This window comes from Pteropus vampyrus, unplaced genomic scaffold, assembly GCF_000151845.1.
Source record: "Pteropus vampyrus isolate Shadow unplaced genomic scaffold, Pvam_2.0 Scaffold378, whole genome shotgun sequence".
In the NCBI taxonomy this organism is placed as follows: Eukaryota; Metazoa; Chordata; class Mammalia; order Chiroptera; family Pteropodidae; genus Pteropus; species Pteropus vampyrus.
The window spans coordinates 866,289-884,029 of record NW_011889159.1 but is presented as its reverse complement, the minus strand read 5'-3'; the positions used below and the strand labels follow the sequence as shown (position 1 = coordinate 884,029).

Here is a 17,741-nt window from a genome sequence, read left to right as displayed (position 1 = left end):
TCCCTTGCTAAAGACCACACAGCTAAAGAGTAATGGAATCAGCATCAGATTCATCTTACTCCAAAACTTGTGAACTTTTTATTTAGGTTCCAATAACTCCAAATGGCATTAAAAGAGGGAACAGATTTCATAAACTTCGAGGGGATAAATCAGGACATGACAACTGATTGGGCAGTGGGACTGAAGTCTCAGATGACTCCAAGTTTTGAGTCTAGGGGACTGGGAAAATGATGATGCTCTAAACCAAGGTGATGCATGGCTGTGGGGAAAGATGAGTTAATTTCAGACATTCAATCAAATTTTTGTTCAGCAGCTGTTAGGAGCAGAGTACTGTGCTAGACAGTAGGTACAAATGAATTAAAGTCACTGCCCTCAGCACTTGCAGTCTAATGAGACAATATATAAGTATACACATAACAACTACATGTAATAATGGGAAGTGCATCTGCGTAGGATAATAAAGTGCTCAGAAAAGGCCTGCTGAATCAGAGGTGCTAACATACCACTCAGGTGGAAATTTCCAGCAAGCAAATGTGAAGCTCAAGAGGAAAGTTTGGGCTAGAGAAAGAGATTTGGGCATCACTCCTCTCACAATGGAAGTTGAGCCTCTGCATGGACAGGATTCCCAAAAGAGGGTGACCGGAAGAGCCCTGAGGATGATCGAAGGAAGAGGAACCAATAAAGGAAAGATGTCAGGGGAGTAGTTAGATAAGTAGGTCAAGGGAGGGGCATGCCAAACAGACTGGGCAGCCACGTCTGATACTTCAAAGAGGTCTAATAGGTGAGGGTTGAAAAGGTCCTTTGTGTTCAGGAACTAGATGATTACAAATTTCGAGAAGACAGTTTCCACTTACCAGAGGGACAGGAATCACTACATAAGCTGAAGAGTGAGTGGGAGGTAAGGAAAGCGAGGTGGTGGGTACAAAGTCATAGAATGGTGACTACGGAAGATAACTAAGAATTGTCTCTAGTTCAACTCACAAATTTTACAAATAAGGAAAATTTTACCAGTTCCCGAAAAAGTAGTTAAGGGGGTTAGTCTCTTGAGACATCACGAAGAAAAGGAAGATGAGAGTAGGAATGAACATTTGAGGAAGAAAGAGGGTCCAGGGAAGGATTTATTTTTGAGAAAAAAAAAATTGGATATCTAAAATGAAGGGAGGGCTCATGACATGAAGTGAGAAAGATACCGAAAACGAAAGGGGATACAGAATACAAAGGATCAGGCTTGGACAGGAGGAAGCGTACTCTGAGTGAAGAGGAAAAGAAAGATTAAACAAATTGAAGGGAAAAAACTAAGGAGCTCTGCCTTGGATGGCCTTATGCTCAATAAAATAGATGACAGCATCACTGGCTGAGAGCAAAGAGGTAGCGCGGAAGGTATAAGAAGCATGGAGTCTTAGGAGATCACCTGCAGTGTGACGGAATCAACAAAGAAGGACGAAGAAACATGGAGGGCTCTCTGAGGTTAGACAGGATTAGTAGTAGGCCTCTTCTGTGATATGACTCCTGCAATGCTTGGCAGCCCAGGAGAAAAACTCAAGAACGAGACCATTCGGTTTATCCAAATCAATTTTTTCAAGGTATTGTTGGTAGAACATCAGGTAAGTGATTCTAATGTTGAAGCACTGAGAGTCCAGAGTGTAAAACTCATATGCATTGGTTTTGAAGTCTCTAAAGATGGTGGTAGGGGATGAGATATGGAAAAAAACTGAGCTAGATATATAAGTTGTTAAGAGTATGATAGAGCTGTTGGTAGAGAAGACTGTGCTATGTAGACAGGAAGAGCATGGCAAATGCAAAAGTCGTGGGCTTTGAGAGGGGAGGAGGAGGTTACCAATGATGCAGAGGGAGAGAACAGAATAGTGGCCTCTCCTCTGCCTCCTGCCCCTAGTGATGGGGGTAAAAGAAAGAGCAGGCTTCTCCAAAGAGAAAAATCATTAGGAGAAATTCAGGCTTCCAAGTGCCAGAGGAAGATGCTTTCAAAAATTAAATAGAGGATTTGAATATAAGAGGGGTTCCACAGAACATTGTGAAGTAGATCAGTAGCAGTGTCCTTATGGGATAGGGAATCTAATCCAGGCAGGTTAAATCCCATTGAGAGTTCAGGAGAGGACAACACAGTCTGGAAGGTTTTGCTTCTGGAAGCAGGAGGTTGCTGCTTCTGGAATTTAAATTGTAAGATACATAGTGTTTATTATGAAGGGAGACATAAATACCTTAAAGAGGTTTTAGGGGGATGCACAAGATACAGTATCTCCTCCAGTTCCATGGCTTTAAACACCTACTTTATGCTGACAATTCCCAATGTTATCTCTGTAGCTCTGACCTTGCCTCTGAAATCCAGACATATATCCAACTGCCAAGTGACATCTCCACTTGGATGTCTGTCCAATAGATTAAGACTTAACATATCCAAAATTCAGCTTCTGGTTTTTCCACTGAGTGAAGAGTCTCTCACAGTCTCCTCATCTTCTACCCTCACCCCACCATCCATCCAATCCATCATCTAGCCCTGTCCATTCTACCCCTGAAATATATTCCAAATTTGTCTACTTTTCTCCATCTTCATGGCCACCACCATCTTCTCTCCAGGATAGTAGCAATTACCTCTTAACTGGTGTCCCTGCTCTTGATTTTGCCTCCTAAAATCTAGTCTAAACACAGGAGCCACAGCGATCTTTCAAAAACATAAATCTAATCACCTCTGCTCTCCACCTCCTTCCCTCCCTACCCCCCCCCCACACACACACATGCAGACATACACATATGCACACACTCACTGACACCCTCCGAAGCTTCCCATGGTTGAATAAAACCCAGATGCTTTACCCCTCCTTGTATGGCCCTGTGTAATCTGGCCCCTGCTCTCCTCTCTGACCTCATCTCCCACCCCTCTCCCACTCTTTCTGCTCCAGCCACACTGGCTCTTTTCTGCTCCTCATCACCCCTAGTGTCCACCTTCTGGCCTTCACAGTAGCTATTCCCTTTGCCTGGAATGCTTCTCCTCCAAATCTTCACCTGGTTACTCTTGTCATTTGAGTCTTAGCTTAAATGCCACTTACTCAGGACTTTCCACTAAAGTAGTATCTAAAGTAGTTCCCTGCCACTCTTATCACAGCCTTGTCTTACTTCCTCACAGCACTACTCATTGATTTCTTCTTCAGTGTATTTCTTTTTCACCTTGCCTTACTAGGATGCACGCTCCATGAGTGCCAGGACCTTGTCTGACTTGTTTGCCACTATATCCCTCTTGCCCAGAACAGTGCCCAGCACGCAGAAGGCACTCAATAAAGACTTATTAAATAGAGGGATAGATGAATAATGGAGTAAAACTGGATGAAGCTCAACTTTAGGTTTGTGGTTCAGACTGGACTTGCACTCAGAGTCAGGTTTAACTTTAGGGTTAAGAATGGCAATCGGTTGGTTTCAAGATTAGCTTCTGAAACAGGATTGGGTTAGTTTAGATGATAAGTTTATTCTTCGGGATGTGTTTAGATTTGACGTTAGGGTTGAGTTTGAGTTGTGATTTCGGTTGAGGTTAAATCTGGGTTAGGGTCAAGGTTGGTATTAAATCCCAATTTTGGTTTTGAGGCTAAGTCCAGGTTTGAGGCTAATGTCATTTCAGCCTCATTGGAGGCCTCAGAGATTTCACTGGTTTCTCCACAGATACCACTGCAGACACTGTATTTCCCTGAGTTTGGGGCACAAGACTCCATCACCACTCCCACTCAGGGAAAGCCCCAAACCAACTGCTGGCCACCCCAAGAAAGAAACTGAATTTCACACAACCTCTGAAACTGAGATCGAAACCAAGATTGGCCCATCTCAAGGAGCATCCTTCAGCACATCACAAACACCCGTGACATCGAGCTTCAGCCCAGTTCTTGCCCTTCCTTCCTCTCTGTCTCTCATGTCTCCCCATTCACTCCTTCTCATCTTCCTCTTTTTGTCCCTTAATGCCCCAGTCTTTCTCTCTGACCTAAGTTTATCACTTTCTCTGTTTCTCACTGTTAATTGCAACACCTTTGTATATTTTTATATAGCTGAGGTCTCTGTCAATCAACTCCTACCATTAGAGAGGCAGAAAGAGACAATAGGAAGGAAAAAGGACCCCCAGAGAAAGAGGGACACTGAGAAAACGAAAGGAGCAGGAACCAAGAGGGAAACCAACAGTGACAGAAGAGACAATGAGGCTAAAAGAATAATAAGCCAAGATACAGACCAAGATATTTAAAAGAGTCATCCGTGACTACTCTTCTTCCTCTATCACATCCGGTCAGCCACCAAGACCTGTAGATTTTGCCTAGAAAGTCCTTTCCATTCTCCTGCTGCTGCCTCAATATAAATGCAGACTCTTGTCACCTACTTCCAGGATGTTGAGAAACCCTCCTAACCGGCCTCCACACTTCTGGTTCCTTTTCTAGCTCCCAACTCCCATTCCCCAATCCATTCTTCTTATAGCTGCCAGACTAATTTTTCTAATATACCAATCTAGGTAGGGCCCTCTCTCACTTAAAATTTTTGGTGGCTCCCCGTTATAATTAGAAATCCAAAGTTCTCTTGGTTTCAAACCTTCAGGATATGTTCTCAGTTTACCTCCCAAGCTTCATCTCTTTTTCCATCTATTTGTACCCAGTTGCACATCTTGGCACACTTCATACTATCTTTCACTTCCAGTCTTTGCATATACTGTTCCTCCATTTGGAATGCTCACCACCTTCTTTGCCTCAATATTTAAGGCCTGAATCATCTCTCCCCCAAGTTCGATGGCTTTTCTATGGGCTGCCATAAGCCCATTGTCATGAAACTTATCACACTTTATTGTAATTATCTGTTAACTTTTCAATCTCCCACACTGGTCTTTGAGCTCCCTGAAAGCAGGAGACTGTCTTTCACATCCGTATCCTCAAGGCCTTGTAAAAGGTGCTCAATAAATGTTTGTGGAATAGAGAGAAAGTTAAGAGGTGGAATGAGAATAAAAAGAAATAATAGATAAAAATAGTAAGACACGAAAGGTAAAGTGCAGGGGGAGGAAAACAGGAGAAATAGCTCATACACACCCTGAATGCTACTTATGAGCCACAGGACACCAAGACCCCTCAGGGACTTTGTGACAGAGGAGAGCGGCAATGTGCCCAATGCCAAAAGGGGTGGGATTCAGCCTCCATCACCATCCTGAGCACCAGTCCCTCCAAAACCCTCAAAATGAAAGCATAACATTAGTGAGAGTAATAATTGTTTTCTCAATCTTATGAAACAGGAATAAAAATGTCTATGAAAACCTCGTTGTTGTTTTTTAACCTGCAACTTACAAGCTAAGTGAAAACTGGCTCATGGTCAAGAATATTCATATCAATGTTTTTTGTGTTAGTCAAAAACTAGAAACAAACCAAATGCCCATCAACAGAAGAATAGAGTATATTCACTCAATAGAATATTACATCGCAATGAAAAATCCCCACTACAAATACATGCAACCATACTGATGACTTTCACAAACACAATGTTGCATGAAAGAAGCCAAACACAAATAAATACATTCTGTATGATTCCATTTATTTGAAGTTCGAAAGCAGGAAACACTAATCTATGGTGATAGAGGTCAGAAAGTACTTGGTTATCTTTAGAAGGTATCAACTGGGATGGGGCATGAGAGAACCTTCTGAGGATCTGAAAATGTGTTGAACTGTGTAGTGGCTACATGGCTATAAACAGACGGCAAAGTTCATCAGGCTGTTCTCTTAGATGTACACCTCACTATATCTAAGTCACACAGCAAAATGGGGTAGAAATTTTTAATGATTTTTAAACAGTGTATTGGCTCTATAAAAGCAGCTTCAAGACAAGTGGCTTAGCTGCCACATTCCTTGATCCTAGAATGTGTTTTTTGGGGGTTATGTAAATCTGATGTGTGGGGGCCACTTAAGATCCGGATGAGGTGGAGGGCATCCTTCAGGAGTGAGATGCAACCCCATCATACGTGAGTGCATGGCATCTCTCTGGATAAGGGGACTATAACACATCTTCCAAACCAGGACACTTTTAAAGGGGGCTCCATGAATATTTTCACCAGGACAACACACATAAGCCATGATGTTCCAGGCAAGAGAGTATACAGTGAAACCTCTTGATATGAAACCTGCCAGACATCCTGGAAAGTACACATACTGAGACAAGCGTGACTTGAGCCAGTTGGGACAAGGACGGGGTATAAGAGGACAAAATAGGCACAGAGAGAAGCCTGTAATCAGCCAAGGGTGCAGAGGTGTTACGTGTAATCACTCTTCAGGGAACCAGGCTTCCAGCTCACACCCTAGTTGCTCCCCTTCCATCTCCCCCGAATTTACTGTCTCTTATTTGGAACTCCTAAGCCTGACCCCACTCTCTAGCCCTCCCAGTCCACAATTCCCCTGACCCCACTCCCTTTCCCAGAACTCAGTCATCTGAGCCCCCAGCCTGCGGTTCTCTCCTAGGCCTCAGCCTTTCCTGCCTTCATCTGAAACAGCAGCATCTTCTAAGCCCTGGGGGCTTCCCCGGGCCCCAGCATCGGCCTAGAACCCGCCCGCTGCCTGCCACACTGCCACTGCCGCTTCCTCTATAAAAGGACCCAGGCGTCCGGGCCCAGGGGCCCCGCACAGCAGGTGAGACTTTCCTGCCCCATCTCCTTGGGCTGCCCCGGTGCTGGATTCTCTCCCTGATCTTTCAGCCCCCCGCCTGGCCCGGCCCCACCTGCACCTCCTGCCTGGGCCTGGGCCTTGCTGGGTTTGGTTTTGGTTTGTTCCCCTCTCTCTGACTCTCCATCTATCAGCCTCTTTCTCTCTGTCTCTGTCACATGCCCTCTGTTTCTGCTGTGATTCCTCTTTGATCCCTCTCTGTTTCCCTCCTGTCTCTGTTTCTCTTTCTGTCTCCCCCTGTTCACCTCGGAGTTTCCCTGACTGCATCTTGTCCCATTCTCTGTCTGTCACCCTGTCTCTTTCCTGTGGCTATCTCCTCAGGCAGGAGGCCTGTCTTCTGCAGCGGGCTGCCCTGCCCTCCTGCTCACTGTCTCTCTCCCCGCAGGTTCTCCCCATGACACCACCTGGATATCTCTACCTCATGAGGGTATGTGGCGCCCCCCTCCTCCTTCTCCTTCTGGGGCTGCTGCTGGCCCTGCCTCCTGAGGCCCAGGTGAGGCAGCAGGAGAATGAGGTCTGTGGGGACGGCCTAGCCAAACCATGGGCCCTAGAGCCCTCCTCAATTCTGTTCTCCCCTAGGGGCTCCCTGGTGTTGGTCTCTCACCCTCAATTGCCCGGACTGTCCATCAGCACCCCCAGAATCACTTCGCACAAGGCACCTTCAAACCTGCCGCTCACCTTGTTGGTAAACATCTGCCTGCCCTTCCAGATGTATGACCCAAGCCCGCCTCCTACCCTGCTTCAGGGACCCAAGCATCTGTGTACCCTATCTCTACCCCAACTTTCCCCAACCCCAAAACAGAGGCTCCTACCCCCTTCTGCCCTCCCAATCATCCCCCAGGAACTCAGTCCAGCATCTACTTCTTCAGGGATTGAGACTTCTGACCCCCAAATCCTTAACCCCAAAACCCCTTATGGCTCTTCCTAGGAGACCCCAGCACTCAGAACTCGTTGCGCTGGAGAGCGAACACAGATCGTGCCTTCCTCCGCCATGGCTTCTCTTTGAACAACAATTCCCTCCTGGTCCCCACCAGTGGCCTCTACTTCGTCTACTCCCAGGTGGTCTTCTCCGGGGAAGGTTGCTTTCCCAAGGCCACCCCCACCCCTCTCTACCTGGCCCATGAGGTCCAGCTCTTCTCCTCCCAGTATCCCTTCCACGTGTCTCTCCTCAGTGCTCAGAAGTCTGTGTGCCCAGGACCACAGGGACCTTGGGTGCGCTCAGTGTACCAGGGGGCCGTGTTCCTGCTCACCCAGGGAGACCAGCTATCCACTCATACAGACGGCATCTCCCATCTACTCCTCAGTCCCAGTACTGTCTTCTTTGGAGCCTTTGCTCTATAGAAAAATCCAGAAAGAACGAATTGGTTTCAAGGCCTTCTCTCATTTTGCCTCCATCCTGATCATTTCAAGGGTCACCACACCTCTCCTTCGACCATTCCAACACTCTCAAGTCTTCCCCACTCATATCAGCCAGCACTTCCAAAAGAGGAATCCTAAGCACCCCAGGGGACCCACCTCCCTAAACCACCCTGGATGTTCAGCTGAGGATTTCAAGCCTGCTAAAGACTCCCATCCAGAGTACTTCCTCTGTGCTGCCGGTCCAGGGGGGCCTAGCCCTGGATATGGAGGGGGAGCAGACACATCGGGGAGCTTGGGTGGATGACTTAAGGCAGGGAGGGGGAATTATTTATGAAGGAAAAAAATTAAATTATTTATTTATGGAGGATGGAGAGAAAGGAATCGTGGAGAAATATCAGAAGAGAGAGATAAATGTGCCTAAAAGATGAAAATGAGAGGGCACCGGTACAAGGATGACCTAGTGAGAGAGAAAACTAGTGATTCTGAGGGACCAAGGGGCTCTAGAAGGAAGTGAAAGGCTCTGAAGAGCCAACCACTGCTTGACTAGACACCCCATGAGGTAGTATCTGCACCCTTGATGAAGCCCAATAAACTATTTTTCTCTGAGATGCTGTCTGCCTGTGTCTGTGTGTCTGGGAGGGGAGAATTTCCTAAGTCGCTCTAAGGAATGGAGGGGAGGACAGAGGCCTCAGAAGGGATGGGAGCTGTGGGAGTACAAAGAGATCTAGGGGCTTAGAGAGCTCTGGGAAAATGTGGCTGACTCACGGGGTCAAGGGAGCCAGGCTGCTTTGGGGGAACCAAAGGGTAAGCTCAGAAGAAATGCAGGTCCAAGTTCTGGAGGGATGGAGGTCAGGGAACCCCTGGCAGATATGACCACATATAGAGGCTCTGAGTAATGGGGGTTATAGGAAGCCTCTAAAGAGAATTGAACACACCAAAGGGTATTCAGGACTATGGGAATGGAGAACGGGGGTCCTCTGGAAGACATGGCCGTGCAAGGGCCCTGAGGAGTGGGAGAGCATCCAAGGCTAGGGGGCAGGGAAATTCAGGGAACATTGAGGAGGCATGGTTACACACAGGGGCTCTGAAGGCTAGGGCTGTCTCCAGGAATCTAAAGGGAACAGGAGTTCTTGGGGGATACATGGCCACACACGGAGGCTCTGAGGGGTGGGGGCTTCATGCAAAACTCAGGGCCTCAGATTCCTTTGGAAGCCAAGACTGAAACCAGTCCTGTGAGTCCCAGTCAGAATGAAAGGAGAAGGCCTGCCCTGGTGGGGTTCATGAATTCCCAGGGCTGCTTTCAAGCCCTCTGGGACTGTCCCAGGTTTGTCCCAGGTTTGTCCCTGCTATCACTCACCGGCCCCCCAAGTCCTTCCAGAGGTCCCATCCACTCCCTTAGCATCAAGCTCCCCTCCCCGCAGCTCTTTCTTCCCCAAAGGACCCAAACACATGTCTCAGGACCCAGCACAGCTTCCCCCAATTGTCTCCCCATCAAGGACTCAGCTTTCTGAAGCCCCAACCATTTCTAGTTCTGCCCCTGTGTGAGTCCTGCCTGGAAATCAGAAGGACACAGGCCACAGACCTGGTCCCCAAAAGGAATGGAGACAGTGGGAATTGCGGGGGCAAGGGGAACTGGTGTCTAGCCTTCAGGATTCTAAAGTCACAGGAGTAACTGGCCCAGCAACCCTCCCACCCACCCACCCCCCACCAGAATCTGAGCAGGGAGGGTGGGAAGTATCCTTGATGCCTGGGTGTCCCCAAGTTTCCAAACCCCCACCCCCGTGATGGAGAAGAAACCAAGACAGAGGTGTAGGGCCCACTACCGCTTCCTCCAGATGAGCTCATGGGTTTCTCCACCAAGGAAGTTTTCCGCTGGTTGAATGAGAGCCTTTCCCCGCCCTCCTCTCCCCAGGCGTATAAATGCAGCTGTTTGCAGAGCCAGCCAGCAGAAGCTTCCTCAGCGAGGACACCAGGGGACCAGCCAGGAGAGAGAGAAGCAACTCCAGACCCCCCTGGAAATAATCTCTCAGACGACACAGACCCGGAGAAGCAGGCGATTCTCTTCCCTCTGACACACACTGCCCCAGGGCTCCACCATTTCCCAGCTGGACTTGAGCCCCTCTGGAAAGGACACCATGAGCACTGAAAGCATGATCCGGGATGTGGAGCTGGCTGAGGAGGAACTCCCCAAGAAGGCAGGGGGGCCCCAGGCCTCCAGACGGTGCCTGTGCCTCAGCCTCTTCTCCTTTCTCCTCGTGGCAGGAGCCACCATGCTCTTCTGCCTGCTGCACTTCGGAGTGATTGGCCCCCAGAGAGAAGAGGTGAGTTTCTCGCCAGCCTTGGTTCCTTCTTCTACCCAGGAAGAAATGGGGGAGAGAGAGGGTGAGAAATGGTGTTGGGAAAAGAGGTGTGCTGATGGGGATGGTTAGGGAGGAAAAGCGTGGAGAAAGATGGGGAGGCAGAAAGAGATGTGGAGAGAGATCAGGGAAGAGAGAGAAGGATGGAGAGAGAGTGTGTCTGTCACATGGAAAGTGCTCCCTAAACAGTTGCTGAATGAATGAATGAGCAAGCAGATAAATAAATAAAGAGAGAGAGATAGAGAGATGTGGAATGTAGGTAGAGAGATGGGGGGAAATGAGAATGAATAAAGATGATGAAACACAGAGATACGGAAAGATGCAGATAGGATATCTGGCATGTGGAAGGCACTCAATGAAATGGATGGATGGATGGATGAATGAATGAATGAATGAATGAATGAAGAGAGAGAACGGGACACATCGGGCAGAGAGTACAAACTGGATAAGCTGCCAGACTGTTTCTCCTTTAGAAATGACTTGCTCTTCTTCTCCTTCTTCTCCCCAACAGTTCCCGACTGGCCTCCCACTAATCAAACCTCTGGCCCAGACTCTTGGTACGTGTCTCTGAAGCCTCTCTCCTACTTCTGGGTTTGGGTAGAATGGGGATTAGTCCTCAGATGGCAGTGGGGGAAATTTAGAGTTGGGGTTTGGGGCGATGGGAAATGGAGGTCAAAGTAGCAGGATATTTTCTGTGAAGCTCAAGGGTCTCACCTTTTTCTTTTCTCTTTCTTCCTCAGGATTATCTTCTCGAACCCCAAGTGACAAGCCTGTCGCCCATGTTGTAGGTAAGAGTTCTGAGGATGTATGTGGGGGATGAAGAAGCAGATGTGCTGTGGAGGAATAGGATTTTGGGGCTGAACCCAGGCTGAGGGTAGACAGACCTTGGAGGCAGGGTGAGAAGAACTCTCTGAACTCAAGGGGAGGGTAAAGGAATAGCACAGGCCTTGAGGGGAATACTCAGAATCTCATGGCCAGAAGGGACATGAGAAGGCAGACAGAGGGCACAGGAGCTGGATATGGGGGGTGGGCAGAATTTGAAGTCCAAGATGTGGAGAGTGGCTCGGGGTCACCCTGACTCACCTCTCCCTCATTCTCTCCTTCCCTCCTTGCCTCTAGCAAACCCCCAAGCCGAGGGACAGCTCCAGTGGCTGAGCCAGCGTGCCAATGCTCTCCTGGCCAATGGCATGAAGCTGACAGACAACCAGCTGGTGGTGCCATTAGATGGGCTGTACCTCATCTACTCCCAGGTCCTCTTCAAAGGTCAAGGCTGCCCTCAAACCCATGTACTCCTCACCCACACCATCAGCCGCTTCGCTGACTCCTACCAGACCAAGGTCAACCTCCTCTCTGCCATCAAGAGCCCTTGCCAGAGGGAAACCCAAGAGGGGGCTGCGGCCAAGCCCTGGTATGAGCCCATCTACCTGGGAGGAGTCTTCCAGCTAGAGAAGGGTGATCGACTCAGTGCCGAGATCAACCTGCCTGACTATCTTGACTTTGCTGAGTCTGGGCAGGTCTACTTTGGGATCATTGCCTTGTGAGGGAGCAGAATGTCCATCCCCATCCACCTCAGTCCCTTTATTATCCACAACTTCAGACCCCCTCAACCTCTTCTAGTTTAGAAAGGGAATTAGAGGCTCAAGGCCAGGCCCCAAGCTTAGAACTTTAAACAATACTTAGAAACCTAGGGTGTATGGAGGTGGCCTGGACGATGGGGCACTGGCAACTACCAAGCATTCAAACTGGGGCTTCCAGAATGCAGTGGAGGCCTCAGGTTTGGATCCCTAAGTGCAACCTGGGACACCTGGAATGTGATGGCCAGGGAAACTTTAGTTCTGGCCAGAACACTTTGGGACACCCTTGAGCAGATCCTACTTAGAACTTGACATGACTGCACCTCACGCCTCCCTTTGTTCCAGACTCTTCTCTGGAAACCCTCCCCCACAGGGCTAGCTCTCTTTATTTATGTTTGCACTTGTGATTATTTATTATTTATTTATTATTTATTTATTTACTGATGAAAGTATTTATTTGGAAGGTCGGGTGTCCTGGGAGACCCAACTCAGGGGCTGCCTTGTCTCAGACATGTTTTCTGTGAAAACGGAGCTGAACTCTAGGCTATTCCCACCCGGCCTCCTGGCCTCTGTGCCTCCTTTTGCTTATGTTTTTAAAAAATATTTATCTGATCAAGTTGTCTAAATAATGATTTGGTGACTGACTGTCACTACATCGCTAAACCTCTGCTCCCCAGGGGAGTTGTGTCTGTAACCGCCCTACTGGTCAGTGGCGAGAAATAAAGTGTGCTTAGGAAAGAAACATGGTCTCTTTCTTGGAATTAATTCTGCATCGACCTCTCCTTGGGGGTGGGAGGCCACCCCCTAACGTCCTCTCTCTACAGGGTTTAAGATGCCTGGATCCAGTCTCCACTCCTTGGACTGCTGGGGCTTGGAAGACCCTACAAAAAACAAAGCCCAGTTGAATATGCCCCTCCCCCAGGAAACTGAAGCCTGAACCTAATTATCTCTCCCTCAGGGCATGGGAATTTCCAACTCTGGGAATTCCAATCCCACCAGGGGAAGTCCTGGCAGCTCAGGTGCTCAGGTGAAATTTCCGGCTGTCGTGGCCTGTGAGAGAGAGTCGGGGAGGAGCCACATTCTCTGGCATCTGAATCACAGCCAAGGGATTTCCAGACATTCAGGCATCTAGACTCCAAATCTCTTGATCCAGCTACCCCCCAGCCAACCCTATTCTGACACTGCAACCTAAACCAGTCACTGAACCTCCTCTACCAGATGGAGATAGGAATCAAGAGAATAGAAGACATAAGCTACCTCAGAGCACCTAGCATAGCACTTGGCATGGTAGGCACTCAGTGAATTCTGGCTTTTTTCCATCATCCAGCCCCCAGCCAATCTTTTCCCTTCCATCTCTCAGTGGGTGGAATTGAAGAGAAGAAAGAAAATTAAAAACTAGGAATAAGATGTAGGTGAAGGGTCCACATGTGAGCTTGGTCTCACTGATTTTCTTGGTGAATGGTGAAGGGGTGGGATGTGAGATGCGTGAATTGGAAAGAGAAAAGCACCCCCTCCTCCAAGGAGGCTCTTCTGGACACAGAGTCAAACACAAATATGAAGTCGGAAATGAATATCCAGAGAATGTGAGTGCCCCCACTGGGCTCAGAAGTTGGGCTTTCTTCCCTGCTAGTGTTGCCAATGAGGAATAGAGTGAAAAAAGTCAAGCTGCTAAGTTACTAAAACAAGGTATGAGGGAACAATTCTATTTTTGTTTTACTAGCCTAGAAACTTAAACTTTTGGACTATACAGTCCTGTGTTAATGTCTGGATATTCATTAAACCTCCAGATAACTTTCTGATTACCCCCTAAAGGACTATGAAAGAATGTTCACATATCCAGACCACCTGGCATCTCGAGGATTACTATCTTGGACCAATCCAGAGGCTAAGGATGCATAACTGATTCTTCTCAAGAATATACTTTTTACTATAAGAACTCTCAGGTTTTCTTTCTTCCTTGGAACACTCTGGGTATTGCCTACTGGTGTTTCCAGTTTGAAAACCCTAAGACCTTTGAATAAATCTTTATCATTTATTACTAGCCAAAGTCTCCTGATACATTAACACTCAATCAACGTTAATAGTGGCAGCAATGGGACCCAAAGACAGTTTTGCTTTAATTCTGGTGCCACCACTGGTTTCAGAGAAGGTACTGCTTGAGCTCTTTGCGCTCTGTCATTACAACCCAGGATTCCAGCAGTGAGGTCTCTCGGTTCTGAACACCCCTCATTGAGTGACGTTCAGAGCTTTCATTCTTGATTCCTCTGATACCAATTTTTATAATGGGACATCCTCTGTCTAAATCTGCTACAGAAGAACAACCCTTATCTGTACACCAGCTGGATTTATGTTCAAAACTTATGGTTCATTCTCTATTAAGTTTTATGTTTTTGTTTGTTTGTTTGTTTGTTTGTTTTTTACCGCCTACAGCTCCTAATTTTCCTAGGTGGCCTCCCATCCAAGTACTAACCAGGCCCAACCCTGCTTAGCTTCTGAGATCAGACGAGATCAGGCACGTTCAGGGAGGCATGGCCATAGAATCTATTAAGTTTTTACCCCAATGGACCTCAGATACAAAAGATAACTTAGAACTGCTGCGACCACTTTAGGAATCTTTCGAAATTCCAAAATTAATGAATTCGCATGCACAAGTGGAAAATCTTAAAAACGTTAAGCTGAATGAGAAGTATTTTTCAAGTGGTATTTAGAGGTCTCTAAGAAATTAAATAATTCAAAGATAGCCTTAACATCTCTTTTGTCTTTTTGTTCAGCTGTGACAGCTTTCGGGGAAATTTATCTTTAACATGGGGCCTTTTAAAAAGTTTCCAAAAAGTTCCTTCCTCAAGAACTCCAGCTATATATATACAAACATTTTGGTACTTCCTTCTTGTGCCTTTTTGGCGCAAAAGACACCAACTTAGCCAAAATAATTTAAAACTTTAATGGCAATCAAAGGAAAGCTTTGTTTCAAGTCTATCTCAGGGGTCCTCCCTTAAGGATAGAATTCCAAATCTCTTAGGGATATTGGAATACATTCTTTGATATGCAGAAACTTCTAAAAGACAAATTGACTTTAAAGACAGCTCTAAAAGGATTCTAAGGGAAACTTTAGCCATCTGAGCAGGTGCTTTAAAATTTCTTACTGTTTATTCCCCCAGAAAGCTGAAATTAAAGAATTTAATAACTCTATGATATGAAATTTGACAAAATAGGAAACTAAAGGTTCAGAGCCTGATGGGACTTTTTAAAAAGCCTTCTCTCCAAAATAAAATATGTACCCAAAGGGAAAGAAGCAAATTAAGAATGATGTAGTTGGATGGGCAGATCAACTTATGATGTCACTTAAGTTATAACCCAATTCCTTGGGGAATTGAGAGCAACTCCTTATCTTACAAATCTTTATGGAGCCAGAAATGCAGCTCTAGAAGCAGTGCAGTGCCCACCTATCTTTACCATCCTCAATTCCTAAGACTGAAGGGGAAAAAATGGAAATGAGAGTTTTTTCAAAAGCACAAACTTCTACTCTGGCTCCAAGGCTTTTTGCCAAGGACAAATACAAATCTTAATGGTCTTATCCGCAAATATTAATAAAAAACAGAACTTTAGCCATCTGAATGAATAAACTTAACTTATTCCAATTGTTATAAATTAGTGGGGTTTTGCCTTATTGTACTGTCTCCTGGCTGAAATTTTAAAAACGAAACTATCAGGTCTCCATTTGCATTTCTCTGTATGTTCATGTATGTTGCGTGGTATTTTCTACCTTTGGATGATATTGCTAATTTGGAAAAAAAGCTCTGTTTAATTGGCTTAAAGGAATTAAGCGCTTACATTAAAATTCTCAAAAATGTAATAGAAACTAACTCAAATATTTTTTCAGGATCACATGATCTGGGAAAAATATTTGATATTAAAGCTAGTTTAAGTTTGGTTTAAATGACATATCTTTAGAGTTATCAGAATTATGTTTAATACTTTTATTCTACCTGGGATTATTAGCCAAATAAATTCATGCTATCTCTATTGCGAAATTTGTCAGCAAGAAAAATAACTTAGTATAATAAAATTATTATTATATAATAAAATGTTCATAGGAAACCTAAACATAATTATTGAGAACATGTAAAATAAATAGGTATAGATGAGTAAAAAGTTTTAAGGTGAACTTTTCTGCAATATTTGTTTTTTATGGTATGTGTACTCGGTTTCTCAAACTTTTTTGCTAACTTGAAACCTTAGAGTTTTGCCAAGTTAAGTTAAATAATGAGTCAAGTTAAATTCATTGAATATCTAGATCATTTCCAAATAAGGTAAAATACTGAAACAATTGTCATTAAATAAGTCTATTTAGTTTGGACTTATTAAAGAGAAACTAAAAGATAAATTTGGATCTGTAAATGAATGTTTCATACTTTATTGAGAAAGCATATGTTTCTAAAAATTATGAAATATATTGCCAGTAAAAGTACCTATGTTTCTAGAGGTTATAAAATGTATTTATAGATTTACCAATGTAATTCATAGATAGCCAATCTAAAAGATGCTTATTGCTTACTTTTTTAGTAGAAAAATTAAGGTTTCTAAGGGTTAAGAATTCTAATTAATATGAAAGGAAATAATGTTTTCAGTAAAAGAAGATATAAGGTATGAAAATGAATTTTTGAGGAAATTAAAAGAAAATGGTTTGTCCTTAAATAAGTGGGTTATTTCCTGATTGAGTAAGAGACAGACTAAGAGGGACAAGGAAAGTTGTAAAAGGTTTGTGAAAAAGGAATCTTCAGAAAGAAATTTAATATGTAGTCAAGCTAAATAAGATTAAAATGAATTTAATTGAGTAAATGAATTTAAATATCAAAAGTAAGCTGATACAAAATTAGAATTTAGTTTTCTCTCTTTTAAAAAGAAAATTTTTTCTGTACTTTTGGTATGCTCTTTATAAGAGATTATAAAGGGAAAGCAAAGATCTCGTGTTGTACTAAAATTATTTCCTGTCCTCTGCATCATCAGGTCTTTGAATGCTTAGATAAACAGTCTTCTTAATATTAAGAGTTAAATTTTGCTTACAACTATTTAACTTTCTATATTTGCCTACAAAGGCTTTAATTATCAGCATGATTAAATAGATAAGTATTTTTTCTCAGTGACCTATGTTCCTATTTGACCAATTGTTTTAAGACTTTTGATATGTTTGACAAACATCCCAAAATTCAAAAATTTGTCTTTTTTTAACCAAAAAATAACTTTGAGACTTTTTTTTTAAATCCCTGAAATATTTCAAAGGACATCTCTCTTTCTCTTTTTATTATAAAAGGGGGAAAATAAACTAATTGAGCTTATTTGAGATGCAAAATTGCATGGGAAGCATTGTCAAATAAGAAATAATAATTATGTTATACTTGTAGGAATAAATTATTATTATTAAAATAAATGTTCTAAAAGTCATATTAAAATTCTAAGAATCTACGATGTCTTGAGATAATGTTCTCATTTGCAATTCTAGCTATTTTAAAATGTGTGTTGCAGAGGAGAAAAAAACGGTGTAGATGATAGAGGCTCTGTTCATCCCTCCCGCAACCAAATCAAAGCTGTGATGGAAACAAGGAGCAGCAGCAAGGAAAAATCACATGGGATCTAGATGAACAAGCCATACAACTAGGGGAAAAAATCCAAAAAATCACCCTGTGGCGGCAGAAGGTAGAATGGGGCAAGGATGTGGGGCTGCCCTGTCTCCAGTGGCTGAAACGGAGGCTGCGGCAGCGGCAGATGCCTCTTAA

General features: G+C 44.7%; 2 protein-coding genes and 1 pseudogene across 3 annotated transcripts; 2 read left to right on the top strand and 1 right to left on the bottom strand.

Annotated features, from left to right (window-relative positions):
* Window positions 1-6,594: 6,594 nt before the first annotated feature.
* On the top strand, window positions 6,595-8,360 carry LTA (lymphotoxin alpha). 2 transcript variants are annotated; one of them, XM_011379893.2, is made up of 4 exons: window positions 6,595-6,644; window positions 7,063-7,104; window positions 7,257-7,362; window positions 7,606-8,360. In XM_011379893.2, exons 2-4 carry the CDS (start codon window positions 7,072-7,074, stop codon window positions 8,016-8,018), a joined length of 552 nt encoding a protein of 183 aa, XP_011378195.1. In that variant the 5' UTR covers window positions 6,595-6,644; window positions 7,063-7,071; the 3' UTR covers window positions 8,019-8,360. The 2 variants fall into 2 exon arrangements, with proteins under 2 accessions (XP_011378195.1, XP_011378194.1); XM_011379892.2 differs by having other exon boundaries at window positions 7,063-7,170.
* Window positions 8,361-9,989: 1,629 nt separating this feature from the next.
* TNF (tumor necrosis factor) lies at window positions 9,990-12,728 on the top strand. The gene is made up of 4 exons (XM_011379891.2): window positions 9,990-10,357; window positions 10,905-10,950; window positions 11,134-11,181; window positions 11,513-12,728. Exons 1-4 carry the CDS (start codon window positions 10,172-10,174, stop codon window positions 11,932-11,934), a joined length of 702 nt encoding a protein of 233 aa, XP_011378193.1. The 5' UTR covers window positions 9,990-10,171; the 3' UTR covers window positions 11,935-12,728.
* A 1,660-nt stretch (window positions 12,729-14,388) lies between these two features.
* On the bottom strand, window positions 14,389-14,507 carry LOC111731479 (annotated as a pseudogene).
* Between the last annotated feature and the right edge of the window lie 3,234 nt (window positions 14,508-17,741).

Coding starts and splice junctions, on each gene's coding strand:
- TNF (XM_011379891.2), top strand. CDS start 10,172: ATGAGCACTGAAAGCATGATCCGGGATGTGGAGCTGGCTGAGGAGGAA. Junction 10,358..10,904: donor TTGGCCCCCAGAGAGAAGAG/GTGAGTTTCTCG, acceptor TCTCCCCAACAG/TTCCCGACTGGCCTCCCACT. Junction 10,951..11,133: donor ACCTCTGGCCCAGACTCTTG/GTACGTGTCTCT, acceptor TTTCTTCCTCAG/GATTATCTTCTCGAACCCCA.
- LTA (XM_011379892.2), top strand. CDS start 7,072: ATGACACCACCTGGATATCTCTACCTCATGAGGGTATGTGGCGCCCCC. Junction 7,171..7,256: donor CCCTGCCTCCTGAGGCCCAG/GTGAGGCAGCAG, acceptor GTTCTCCCCTAG/GGGCTCCCTGGTGTTGGTCT. Junction 7,363..7,605: donor ACCTGCCGCTCACCTTGTTG/GTAAACATCTGC, acceptor GGCTCTTCCTAG/GAGACCCCAGCACTCAGAAC.